The following is a 13582-nucleotide window of genomic DNA, read 5'->3' on the forward strand; positions in this document are numbered from 1 at the left end:
AGTCTGTCACAGGAGTCTGGATTTCTAATAATGGAATTTCTCTTGCGTTCTCTGATTAATACGTTTTAATGTTTTGTTTTTTCAGAGTGGAATGTGTCATAGTTGCAAATGATGCTACTGTCAAAGGAGGCACGTACTACCCGGTTACAGTAAAGAAGCACCTTCGTGCACAAGAAATAGCCCAACAGAACCACTTACCGTGCATCTACTTGGGTGAGTAATCCCATATTTGAAAGGGTTTTGGTAAAACATGAAACATTCATCTACAAAACGGAGGTAAAAATAAACCAAATGTTCCTTATCACTACCGGAAATTCTAATAAAACTAAATATAAAAGTGCCTTTAGGAAAAAGAGAAATTCAAAAGATGTATTTCAGTTCCTTTATGAAGTGAGCATACTGTACTTGAAGTTGTGTTTCCGAAATTCAGCAACTTTGTCGGCCAAGTCTCCTCTCCAAGGGCCCTGTGGGAGGAATCTCATTTTTTTCCCTCAGTATGTAGGCTTGGGACATCCCAGAGGGCTTTGGCTGAGAGTTGCAGGCTGCAGTTTATATAAGGGAAGATTGCGAGTCTGCGATGTTGCCAAAGAACGAGGTGTTGATAATAATTAGTCAGTTCTCTGAATGTGCGTTGTGATTTCCCACAGTGGACTCCGGGGGAGCCAACCTACCCAGACAGGCCGACGTCTTCCCAGACAGAGACCACTTCGGACGCATCTTCTTCAACCAGGCCAGGCTGTCGTCAGAGGGGATAGCACAGGTGATACACAACTGATCACAGAACACACACAACAGCAGCAGCATGGTGGGTTCATAATTGGCTTGTCTCCCCTCAATCACCAACTTTTACCAGAAACTAAAATCCATTTGCCATTTACTGCTGAAGAAGAGACATCCTTCTCCTTAAAAACAAGAACCGTTTGGGAAAATGTGGATGAATTAAATGGGTGCAGGTCTAAACTCTTTGGTCAAGGGCGAGTGTATCCTTCACTAGACTGAATCTAATTCATTCTGATTTTGTTGTATTTATTCCCGTTTTCTCAATATTTATTTCTCCGCGTCGTGTTTACTTTTCACAAGGCTTACCTTTTGAAATACTAGAAGAACAATTCCAGCTGTCAGCGATCGTAAAACTGTCAAAATGCAGAAGCGAACACAAATCAGGACTCTAATGGGTGCAGCCATTACAGCCGCATCGTCCACTCACTCCCGTAGTTTGACTTGTTCTGGCGTTTCGCCGTCAAATAAAGCAAAGCGCTTGATTTACGAGAGTTTTCGTCTCTTGATCTTCATGTCCAAGGTCCCCTCCACTCAGAGAGTGTGCTTTGGTTAATTTTCCCTCTCTTTCTAGTTTGACCTTGGCTGTGCGAGGAGGCCAGGTGTGCACAGCTTAGAACCAGAAGGCCGTTTTCCAATTCATCTGCTGAAAGGGGGAAAGTTTCTTAGAACTAACTTTTCTTGGATGCTTGACCTTGGCTGTGCAGAATAATGTATGTTCAGAGTTTGCCACTGGAAGAACTGTTTTCTAATTATCCTGCCGAAAGTCTAAAGTTTCTCTTGAGCTCACCTGAAGTTTAAAGCGTGCAGCTCGAAGCCTGAAGCGAGTGGAAGGCGTCTGTCAGTGAAGACGTTTTGTGTCAGTGCTTTAAACTTTTCAAAAGAAAAAACTATCAGAATCTGAGGAGTTGAAGATGGCATTTTAATTTCAGACCAGATAATCGGTTAACTTTTATGAGGAACAGCTATACCGGACAAAAATTCTCATTCAGAGCAGAGTGTTTTATCTATCTTTGAACATGCCTGGAGGGGATCTTTAATATTGTACATGACTGGAGCCAACTATTCTTTTTTTACGCTCTTCTAGATTGCTGTTGTGATGGGCTCCTGCACCGCTGGAGGAGCGTACGTACCCGCCATGGCAGACGAGAGCATCATCGTGCGGAAGCAAGGCACCATTTTTCTTGGAGGACCTCCTCTGGTTTGCAGATTTTTTTACCTTATTTTAAATATTACATCACAGTCTGATGAATGCGCGTCTTGTGTAATTTTGTAGAGTCAAGTTGGTTCATGTGTGCCAGGCGATGTCTTTGAGCTCAGCGCCGCACACGAGTGAATTATTATGTGCTGCAGGGACGACGTGTCGGTGAACATAACTCCTTTTGGTTGAGAATCTCTGCGCTTCGGTCTTAATAGGTCAAAGCTGCCACTGGGGAGGAGGTTTCCGCAGAGGACCTCGGTGGTGCTGATCTACACTGCAAGTATGAGCGCAGCACTTTTCACACGATTTATGGGCTGTGTGGGATAGTGGGCCCAAGTTTCTGTCTTTTTTTCGCCCCGAGATCCACCAGAGATGGATCAGCATCTTCTGCAAAATATGTAAATCAGGGGGATTAATACTATCTGTACTATACTTGTGCTACACAAAAACTGGCATCTTAATAAACATTTTCATGACTTTAGAGCAGAACAAAACAAACCAAAGGTTGTTTTTTTAGCTGCAGAATATATTTATTCCACATTCATAGCACCCTCGCTCTCATGTCTGTAATGATTTCAGTAATGATTTATGGGCTGTATTATCTTCACAGTGATTGATTTGTTGCTTATTTTACAGAAAATCTGGCGTGACAGACCACTACGCTTTGGACGACAACCATGCGCTCCATTTAGCAAGAAAGGCAGTACGAAGCCTCAACTACAGGAAGAATATCGAGGTCAAGCCGAAGCTTATGATCATCAACGATTACGTTCGAGTTATTGGATCTGCGCCTCCTGTTGACGCTGGGTCTGTGTTTTTCAGGTTACCACAGAACCTACTGAAGCTCCTCTCTATCCTGCAGATGAACTCTACGGCATCGTCGGAGATAATCTGAAACGCAACTTTGACGTCAGAGAGGTATTTGTCCAGTTTCCTGTGTTTTCTATCAAGGGAGAGAAATTAATGGTTAAAAATGTGCATTCTTAGCGTACAAACACAGCAGCAGTAACAACACAAGTGAATGTACTGGCCATGAGCTATTGCAAAAAAGAACAAAACACATCTATATTAAAGCTGGGATAGGCAGGAATCTAGAAAAGGATCTGCTAAAATGTAAAAATACAGCCCTCCTCCTGCAGCGCTGTCCTTTTTGTCCACCAGGCGAGCAAAGACACATGCATTCCCTTCTTACATGCATCACAGGTTTCATTTTAAACATGAACGTAAACATGAAATTGAATTAGACGTAGCTGTGAACCTTTGGCTACGGTTAGCAGAAGGCTAAACTGTTAGCATCTATCAACATAGCCTTTCACCACCGTGGTAAACATACCTACTCAACCATATTACCAGCTACAGTCGTGACTCGATAATCCAACACTAAACGTACAATCTGCTTTTATGTCGGATTGTCCAGATGGAGGTCCAGATACCAGGAGGGCTTGATGCTGGAAGGCTCATTAATTGTTCATTATTGTTCATAGTTGTTATAATAACTAGTAGGGCTGGTCCCAGTAGAACTTTCTGCTCTCTGGATGTTCAGGCCCAATTAATGATGAATATCAGGATATTCGGTGCGGTCGGGGACACTTCCACCCCGGGGCAGCGCTCTGACGGGGTGGAAGTGTCCAGAACACACAGGCAGTACTTGGCTGCTGATGCTAGTTTAGTTAGCGCTCACACTTCTGTTTCCTCCATCGGTGGTGGCCACCATCCATGTTTACTTCCATAAACACTGAGCACGCTCGCTGCGTGTGACGTCGTCGTGTCCTCTTCTGCGCATGCGGGACACTTTTGGCTCGTATGAAGTTCACACAGCAGATCACATACAAGTCGCATTGAACTGGAAACGTGAAGGAAGTCACAAAGAAATCCTCATTGAGCATCAAGTCCTGCAGTGTGAACGTAGCCAATCTGTGGGATTGTTCAGTCAGATAATACGCCGTCATCCTGATTGGTGACATTAAATGTCATGTTGGAGTCACAATCCAAGGCTGTCGCTATGTTAAGGCTGTTTTTATGGGTTCTGTTCAAGGTTTAGGATTGTTAAGGGTCGATTATCGAGTCACGACTGTACAGAAAACATTTAATTAACAGCTTTCCTTTCTCGTGGACCAACAGTCTGAATATAGAGGTTATATCAGATAACTTTACTGATAATGACTCGTGTGTTTTTGCATTTATCGCCAGTATTTCCTTCTCTTTCGGTTCCTCTACAGCGTCTCGTCAGTGCTAGAATAGAAACCTTACCTGCATGATTTTTTCCACCATCTGAATGCAAGCACATCGGCACATCTTCAGATTGGCCAAAGTCATCTGTCAGGGGCAGATAATCTAAAGCCTGAAAGGGGAGCCAAGAGGAGAAGTCTAGTTTCCTCTAAGACCGCTTGAATTACAGCATGCTGAAAGGTTATTATCGAATTTTTTGCCCCATGATGCCACAAGAATTACTGCCTACCGAGCTTTAAGCGATGCACAGGTGGGCGAAGGAAGTCGAGGCTCTCATCCGAATGAGCGTGAAGCTAATGTGAATCCTTTATTGCGGCCAGTGCAGTCACCAGATCTCAGCTGAACACCTGTGGGAGGTTTTGGACTGACGTGTCGTATTCACAACGCCTAATGAGGGAATAGCTTTTGGAGGAATGATTTTTTTCATCCCCCTCAGTAGAGGTCTTGGTAACTGGAGAACCTCTGTGAAGGTTTTCCTTTATCTGCGTTTTGTATATTATGATGTGGTATGTTGTAAATGTGAGAGAAGACGCTGCTGCTGCTGCTGCTACGCGGGAATGCTTTATGATAATTGAAAGTCATTCCATGGCTCCACTCAGACAGCTAATTAGCTATTACTTTGCCATGACACCCTTTGTTTAATGTGTGTTAAGCGGAGCCATACCATTAATTAGACGGATCTGTTGGAGCGCTACGACCAGAAATAATGACATATAGAACACAGGCGCGTTCTTGCCACAATTTCATCCTCAAGATTTGTGAATAAATCAAACGGACCCGGCTTTTACAGGTTCTGGACGCGCTCAGCTGTCAGGTCCTGCCATGAGAGTCGATAACGGGTGGTTAGCTTCAATCACTTTGTTTTTGCTCTCTGGCAGGGCTCGCCAGATGTTCCCATTTGTTTTAAAGCCGGCGTCTTTGATTCTTGATGTAGACCCAGGAGCAGGAATTACCGCTAACTCCAGAGTGTTTGTAGTGTAGAACAGTATTGACACTCCGTTTAGTTTGCAGGATCAACTGACTGTACCCTCTGTACGGGAGTTTGTCTGTTCGACGCGGGGTGCCGTTAAACCGCTTAAATCAAACTAGTCGCCTGTGTTTTCTATCAGTGTGCTGCTTGACCTTGCGTTACAGGTTTTTTTATCACTTTCTTTCAGGTCATTGCCAGGATCGTAGACGGCAGCAAGTTTGACGAATTCAAGGCTTTCTACGGAGACACGCTTGTTACGGGTACGTGGATTTCTATTTCTATACGTTCTTCTCTTGGATCCAGAACCTCACCGTCTGATTTTGCACCTGTTCAGGATTTTCCAGAATATTCGGCTACCCGGTCGGAATCATCGGCAACAACGGCGTCTTGTTTTCCGAGTCTGCGAAAAAGGTAAACATCCCAAACACAGAGTAAAAGGATAAATCAAACCACTACACAGGCAGCAGCTTTGTGATGTGAAAAGTTGAGCTCCGCGATTATTTTGAATTTCCAGATGCTTGAGCTTTGTACTAGTTATGTGCCTCTCAAAATGTCAAGGACTTGAAACACAACGCCGCCGCTGCAGCAGCAGCTCAGATAGTGTTCTCCACAGAGGTTTGCCGCTTACGACGCTGAATATCAATTGTTTTCTCTCACGAGGGAGCTTTAGTCTTAGTGTTAGTTCGTACTGACCCTTCACCGCCGAGGTGCAGAGCTCCTCTCCTACAATAAGCTCTCACACTTCCCTCGTCTGCGTCGTCTCGCTGATGAACGGCTTTGAAACAGCTCTCAGAAACAAGAGACAATCGTAATTTTCATTCAATATAATTCACTTAATTTGCGGCCCAATTTGCTGTGAGCGGAGCTGAACTTTACACAGGCTCAGCCAAGATGAGGAGCTGCATTTGTGATTATAGACTAATAAGTTTTTCCAAACACGTTTTGAATTAGATTACTGGGCTTGACCTGAAAAAAAAGGCTCCTCTAATTCGTTTTATTCTGCGAGGTCTTAACATGATAGTCTGAGCATGGGCTGTCTCATCAGCGTGATTACGGTCAGAAGGGAACGGGCACAGCGCTGCAGACAGGCGGAGATGTGGAACAGACATGCTCAGGCAGCATCTCCAAGAAAAATCAATACAGAACCCACATTTCCAGATGCGTTTCTCAGACGCGCTGTCATCGCTGAGGACAGACCCAGGCTTCGGTTATGCTAACTGTGAAAGTGTTAAAAGCTTTCCCTCCAGGTATTCGTGCTGGTTGAAAGGGAGAGGCGGCGGAGAAGCGATTATCTGTTGTTGTGCTCGCATTCAGGAGCAAACTGACAGATAATTCTTCACCAGGTGACGGTTTATAATAGGCAGCCATCTTGCACATTGTTTCCGACTCGTGTTTATACTTTCGCATGCAAAGCAAGTTGCTTCGCTGAAAGACAGCCAGCGGAGGTAACTGCCAAAATAAAGAGAACACCTGAGTAATTTAGCAATACAAAGTAAATGGAAATGAGTCCACGCTGTGCGCAGTCCTTTGTGCCGGTTTGCCTGTTCCATAGCTTCTGGCAGCTCCGTGTTGTGCAGCGATTTTCTTTCTGGCACAGCTGAAGGCTATTCAGCATCTTCGAATTTAAGCTAAAAATCGAGCAGATACAAACCCAGCGTGAGGCCGGATGACCTCTCTCCTGAGGTTTTTGTCCGGACTCGTTTTGTCTCGGATGACGAGGATGATTGAATCGAGACCGCTAACTCGGTTGTTTTTCATTGAGTTTTTCATATAGCCCAGATATGAAGCTAACTGGTCTCCAGGGAGATCCAAAAGCATCACTTCGGGCGATGTTTAACACGTTCCATGATCCAGACGGGGTCATTTGAGCGGGCTATTGGCCAGACTTCCCTTCCAGCGGTTCACTACGTACACTCGTGTGCTTTGAATATATTCTCTGTTACATATTTACGCTGCTGCTGCTGCTGCTTCTTTTGGCGAGTTTTCTATTCTTGTTTATTTCATGAGATGCCCAGAAAAATAAATCATTACCATCCTATCGTTTTATGTGTGTTTTTTTGAGGTGGTGATTGTTATCGTCTGTGTTTTTACCTGTGGGTGGTCGCTCCCCGGGGTCGAGAACATTTACTGAAAATGTGAATTTTTATTTCCAGGGGACGCATTTCATCGAATTATGCTGCCAACGAAACATCCCGCTTATTTTCCTCCAAAACATAACAGGTTTGTGGGAATTCTTCTGACACTTGGGAATTTTTTTGAGACTTGATTTAATTCTTTTTTTTGTGTGATATGTGCAACTCTTAATCAGATCACATGATAACAAAAGCACAAATCTGCCTCAACAATCCCTCAGCTGAACACGTTGCTGATTTATCTTTAACACAAACCTTCCCCTGAGATAACAACAACAACAACACAGACTCGCATCCAGTTTTTTTATTTGCCGTCTCTGTTTTCCATCTCAGGCTTCATGGTGGGTAGAGAGTACGAAGCGGGAGGAATTGCCAAGGATGGCGCCAAGATGGTTACCGCGGTCGCCTGCGCCAACGTACCCAAGATGACTGTTATCATCGGCGGCTCCTACGGCGCGGGGAACTACGGCATGTGCGGCCGAGCCTACAGGTAAGAAGAAGTGGGGATAAAAAAAAAAAAGACAGTAACAACACCAGCGAATGGACCGGCCGTGAACCGCTGAAGATGGTTCCGTGTGCGCGTGGGCATAACTGAAGTGTACAAACCGTAGCGTACACGTTGTTCAGCTGTGGAATAATCTGCATCTGATGTCCTTGAACAACGAGCACGTGGTGGAAGCGGCCTTTTGTGACGGCGGTAAAAAGAGATTTTCAACCTTTTTCGAGGTTCTGAAAGCATATTTTATGTTAAAGAACATGGATTTTAATTAGATTTTTCTGACTTTTTGCTACCGCTCTGGGCTGCTGTATTATCCTTTAGGTTGGTTGATGATGTCCCCCTGACCGCAGGATTCACGAGACGCTTTGAATTTTCTCGTTAGTCAAGAGTGCTCCACCGAAACTGCAAAATACATGAGTGTATGTATGTTTCTGAGGCCGCAAATCTACACCTTTATCATCAGACAGCAAGATAGGAGCTAAAAATGTCAACTTCAGTATGTATTTAAATGGTCTGATGCCACAGAAGGATGCACGCTACTATTACTCTGACACATGATCCTGGTTGTTTCATGATGTCCAGTCCGTTGTAGAGCTGCAGTATCTTAGAACAACCTATTCCCCCGTGTTTAAAAGGAATTAATAGAGTTTAATAAAACATTACATTCGTGTGTCGTGCAGTCTTCACCTGCAAATGTCATCACTTCAGGCGGGTTTTATCAGATTTTGCACGACTCCCTGCGGATCCACGAGGCCTCTAAACAACTTTCCTCGTCGTGCTTTATTGCTCCTCGCGACTTGTAAACAGAAAAACAAGGTGTGTAAAATCAGCGGAGCTTCCCTTTACTGTGTGCGTCATGTGCACACTCACAGCTTTCACCGCTGTCAGATTAGTGGAATTAGCGCCGAGCGTTCTCTTAAAATACTCGCATAAGCGCCGAGGATTTGGCTTTTTGGAAAATGATATTAACCTATGATTTGAGTTGTGTACTGTTTAGTGGAGCTGTTCTCAGGTTAAGCCCTCATAAATGATGATATGTCGTCCTTTTGTCATCTTACTGGTCCTTTTTGGTGTCTGCAAACAAATTGTCCCTCTTTCTCTTCTCGCAGCCCTCGATTCCTCTACATGTGGCCGAATTCCCGAATCTCGGTGATGGGCGGCGAGCAGGCAGCCACCGTCCTGGCCACCATCACCAAGGATCAGAGGGCACGCGAGGGAAAGGAGGTAATGATTCACATTAATCATCCCATCTGCCGCCTGGCTGGAAAGGTTCGAATTAGCTTCGGTGGAATTTGCTGCCAAAAGCATAAACATTATGAAAGACACTTTTCTTTCAGTAATGGTCTGACATGGCAGGATAAAATTATATCAGTGTTAAGTGTTAGCGCGATGACTTATCCTGAATGCTGCGGCGGATGGCTGTAATTAAACGGTGTCAGGTGTGCTGTTATGGGTGTATTAAGAGCGCATTAATAGCTTCAGAGCGACACCTCACGTCGGCGGCGCCCCCACGACAGGCGTTTGAGAAGGTTCAACATGAAAAGGGAGCAGAAACTAATTACGGGTCAATTTTCGAATACATTTGGAACGTCGTTGGTTTTTTTCCCCGCTATTGTTATTCTACTTGTCTTTGCAGTTGAACTCAGGTGAACAATCGAGAGCTTTTTGCACATGTGCATGAAGGAGACGAGTGCCATCGCTCGCTGCGTCAGAGTGAAACAGCAGCTAGAGTGAAGCGGCAGCGCGTCCTGAACCAGCACCAGTATTTAGCTAAAACTCATTCAGTCCTACGGAGGCCGTCTGGTGACGTCGATAAGAAAGAAAATGGCTCATTCCCAGACGTTAGTAAATCGTGGCCACAAGATATTAATGCGTGGGAACGACATAATTATCACACGGTGTTTCATCGCAAGAGATGGCAGCATATCGGTGGAGTTCATTCCAAGGTTAAAATCAAATCAAATCAAATCGAAATGCTCCATGTTTCATCCTGAATCCACAGCTGGTATGATGCACTGTGACATTTGCTCCTCAACTTCTCTTGCTTCTTCATGTTAGTAACGCGAGGCCACAATTTAACGATGTCGTTCCCACCATAGACTGTATAAAAGATGGACGTAGCTACCGTGACGTCACCCGTTGGTTTCTGCACTGAGAACATGAAGCCAGGGTTTTGCTACTTCCTGGTTGACATCTTGGATTTTTGGAGCCAAAAATCGTGGGAGGGGGGCGGAGCCATAGGAGCAGCGATTGGTCAGATGGATTGAGAGGCGGGCCCTCTCTGCCCCGCCCACATTTACCGCCTTCTGCTCGCTTCGTCTGCATCGTCGCTGCCGACATCAATCAAGCCAGCCACGCCCCTTGCCCCACAACATGTTGGCGATTTTATAAAAATTCAGTATTGATTTATTTTCAGATTGACCACCTGATCTCTGGATTTGACCATGAAAACTAAAAAGGAAACAATCCTGAGCTGTAGGAATGCAGTATTTTGTGATCTGGGCTTTGTGGAGCCAGCAGCTAGTGGACTGAAGGTTTTTGATACTTCCGGTTGGCTTCATTTTTCAGCGGCGGTTGCTACGTCCATCTTTCATACAGTCTATGGTTCCCACGCATTAACAACTCATGGCCACAGTTTGCTAATGCGTGGGAACGAGTTATTTTTTATTTGTTATGGATGTCACCAGACGGGCTCCGGACAGTCCTGCAGTGAATCAACATGTTACTGAGGTTGTGATGTTTACTTCATGTTTTTAAAAAGAAAAGCTGTTTATAGTCGTGTTGCTGTTTGATTTCATCCTGAGAAGCGTTTCTGATGTTTACAGTAGCTCACCCCGTTCGTACGGCGGTGAAAAGCCTTCCAGCGTTTGCTCAGCGGTTTCATTATTTTCTATCATTTTCACGAGCATCGGTTTTAGTATTCTCACGCCGATGCAGCCGCGCTCCGTGTCCTTTAAGCTTTACATTTCACTACGCGTTCAATAATTCAGACAACCTTTAAAACGCCTTTGGCTCGGCTTCTTACTGCCTAATTCGGTTTTCACCATTTATTCACAGTTCACGGCGGAGCAGGAGGCTGCCATGAAGGAGCCCATCGTGCGGCGGTTCGAGGAGGAAGGCAGCCCGTACTACTCCAGCGCCAGGTGAGATCCGGTCACCAAGCGTCGCACGTGTGCGGCAGGTGTGTCTTTAAATGTCTGCAGTGTACCGCCTCAGGACTACAAACAAGCCGCCAGCATGTGTTTCTAATTTATTTTTAAATCTTTTCAATAAACCGTGTGATCCTGCTTTTCTAAGAAGTGAGAAACCACAAGACGGACTCTTTAGAAATGCTGTGAAGTTTCAAGGTTGTTTTTTCTTCTCCGTTAGATGTCCTGTTGTGTTGCTAATATGAGCCTTGTTTGCTTTTGGTTTCGTCCTGTGGGTTTTCTCATCCTATGTGTGAGCAGAGCGCCGATCAGACGACAGATAATCACAGGGGCGTGAATACTGTGTGCATGCGTCGTGGTTCTCCAGTGAAATAGACACACAGGAAACATATTCACTGAAACAGAAAGAGATTTGAATCCTATCAACCTTTTACAGTAAATTAGATAAAAACTGGAGAGAATAGGAAGAGAAGGACCCGATGGATGTTGATTTTATTGACCAGTAATTAAGCCCACACTAATAATAACGATGTTGGCGTTCAGCAGATTTGTGTAAATCAGTAACGCTTGAAACCATTGACTGCAGCGATTAGTCCCTTAATGAACGAGCTGAATAAAATATGTGTTTTCATTATTTATTGAGGTTGTTTTGACAAACATCTGCTGGTTATTTAGTGCAACATCATTCGCTCAGAGCCGCCATCTATTGGACTAAATTATTAGTTAATAATCTGCTGGTTAACCAGTTTTTTAATAAATATTCGTTAGAGGCAGAGCTGCTGATTATCTAAGGACTGGAATAGGATGGTTGTTGGTTTACTGTCCACAAATATTCTCATTAGAAGTGAGAATTCTGACCTTATAATTATTTCTGTGCCCGTTTTCCAAACCAAATGCTCGTGGGGTTTAGTCATTTCCAGGTATGCATTTGTGTAACGAGGAGCGGCGGTGCGCATACTAATTAGGTGGTAGAATGCCTTTCAGATGGATGCAACGCTCTTGACATAGCTGGAGCGCTCGCTTCTGACGACGAGCGGTTACTCAAACATTTTGTCGCGATTAGTCAACAGGGTGGCAAAAGAAAAGCTGAGAAATGAAACCAGGAACCCGTTGTCCTCTGGTGCCACCGTGGTTCAGAACCTTCCTGCAGAGTCCAAACGATGAGACATGCGACAAACAAAAACTGAATCATAAGTTAAAGCATCAAGATCGAGCCGAGAAGTACACGGAGGGCGACGGTTTTTATGGACAGATAAAAGCAGAGCGACTGTTGATGGAGCAGATGGATGGGCCCGTGGCCGGATCGCTAATGGACACAGGGCACCGCTCTGAGCCAGGTGGAGGAGGAGGAGGAGGAGGAGGATGCTATCGTTAAGGTTGAGCTAATTAGACCTTTTTGAGCTGAAGATGGGAAATCCACTCTGAGACCTTGAGAAGGAGTCTGCAGCTTTTAACGAGGTGGTGATCTTCACGCGGGACGGTGCTCCAGAAGATCACTGCTCCTCTGTGGGTTTGGGATCGACTGACAGCATTTGTTTAACAGGAAAATTAATAGAATTTGTGAAATAATTTGTGTGGTCGTTGTGAGATAGGATGCTGTTGTTTCTTCAATTAAAATGTGCAAAAACATAAAATAATTTCATATAACGTCAGACTACTGTTAACTTATACGACATTTTAATATATAACTCACGACACCTCCTAAACTTTGATGGAAAATATAAAGAAATGCGCATCTGATCAACTTATGTTTAACCTCTACGAGTGTGTTAAAGCTGCAGATGAGCGATCCGGAGAGAGGAACACAACGTCTTGACACTCTATTAAAGTCATTGATTATAAAGCTGGACGAGAAGCATCAGATAAGTGAGGTGTGAGGTGCCGTCTAATAACGTGAAGCACTTTATTATTATTATATTTTTCTTTTTGCAGGCTGTGGGATGACGGGATTATCGATCCGGCCGATACCCGTCTGGTTCTGGGACTGAGCCTCAGCGCGGCGCTCAACGCACCAACGCAGAAGACGCGTTTCGGCGTGTTCAGGATGTAATGCTGGTTTAGCTTGTGCAGGTATAGACCTCAGATGTGTATTTATACTAGTCTCTGTAGTTTTATTTGTGATGTGTCACCACGTCAAAGGTTAAAAAACTAAAAAAACAATCACAGGAGATGTTGTGATGAGAGGATAGAGTGTGTTTGTGGGACATTCCCACTGCTGAGCTGTGCCTTAACCTTTATTGTTTCACTATAAATGAACTGTTCTTGTAAAAATGTGGGTGGGTTGTGTTTGTTTTTTAAAATCAAATACTGTAAATGGAGAATTAAAAAATGTGAAATTGCTGTTTTTCTCATTGTGGATCACCTGCAAGAGGAAGCGTTTCTTCATAAGGGGGCGCTGTTTAGCCATGAATCCGTGACGGACTGAGGCTTTAGAGGGACGGTGGAAGCCAAACGTCTTTCAGAAAGCACAGAGTGGTGTTCTGCTAATAACTAAAAAGCTGTTTGGTGGAAGTTATTTTTTTTGAAGCTCTCCATCTACACACTTAAATCTGAGACGAGGCTGGGTTCTGTTCTTCTGTTTGCTCTTCATATTTATAACAGTGTTGTGTTATGGTGAGCACCAGT

The 13582-nt window shown here is 44.4% G+C and overlaps 1 protein-coding gene across 1 annotated transcript in view; it reads left to right on the forward strand.

Annotated features, from left to right (window-relative positions):
* mccc2 (methylcrotonyl-CoA carboxylase subunit 2) overlaps nt 1-13297 on the forward strand; it is a 16400-nt gene extending 3103 nt beyond the window's left edge. Inside the window, exons 5-17 of the mRNA XM_008288151.1 lie at nt 86-213; nt 648-760; nt 1865-1978; nt 2194-2258; nt 2615-2714; nt 2801-2896; nt 5365-5437; nt 5512-5588; nt 7331-7397; nt 7643-7799; nt 8918-9032; nt 10866-10951; nt 12890-13297. Coding sequence (XP_008286373.1) covers nt 86-213; nt 648-760; nt 1865-1978; nt 2194-2258; nt 2615-2714; nt 2801-2896; nt 5365-5437; nt 5512-5588; nt 7331-7397; nt 7643-7799; nt 8918-9032; nt 10866-10951; nt 12890-13007 — 1309 coding nt within the window. The 3' untranslated portion in view covers nt 13008-13297. The remainder of the gene's footprint in view (nt 1-85; nt 214-647; nt 761-1864; nt 1979-2193; nt 2259-2614; nt 2715-2800; nt 2897-5364; nt 5438-5511; nt 5589-7330; nt 7398-7642; nt 7800-8917; nt 9033-10865; nt 10952-12889) is intronic.
* The last annotated feature ends 285 nt before the right edge of the window (nt 13298-13582 follow it).

The sequence above is a fragment of the Stegastes partitus genome, unplaced genomic scaffold, assembly GCF_000690725.1.
Source record: "Stegastes partitus isolate 25-593 unplaced genomic scaffold, Stegastes_partitus-1.0.2 Scaffold543, whole genome shotgun sequence".
Classification (NCBI taxonomy): Eukaryota; Metazoa; Chordata; class Actinopteri; family Pomacentridae; genus Stegastes; species Stegastes partitus.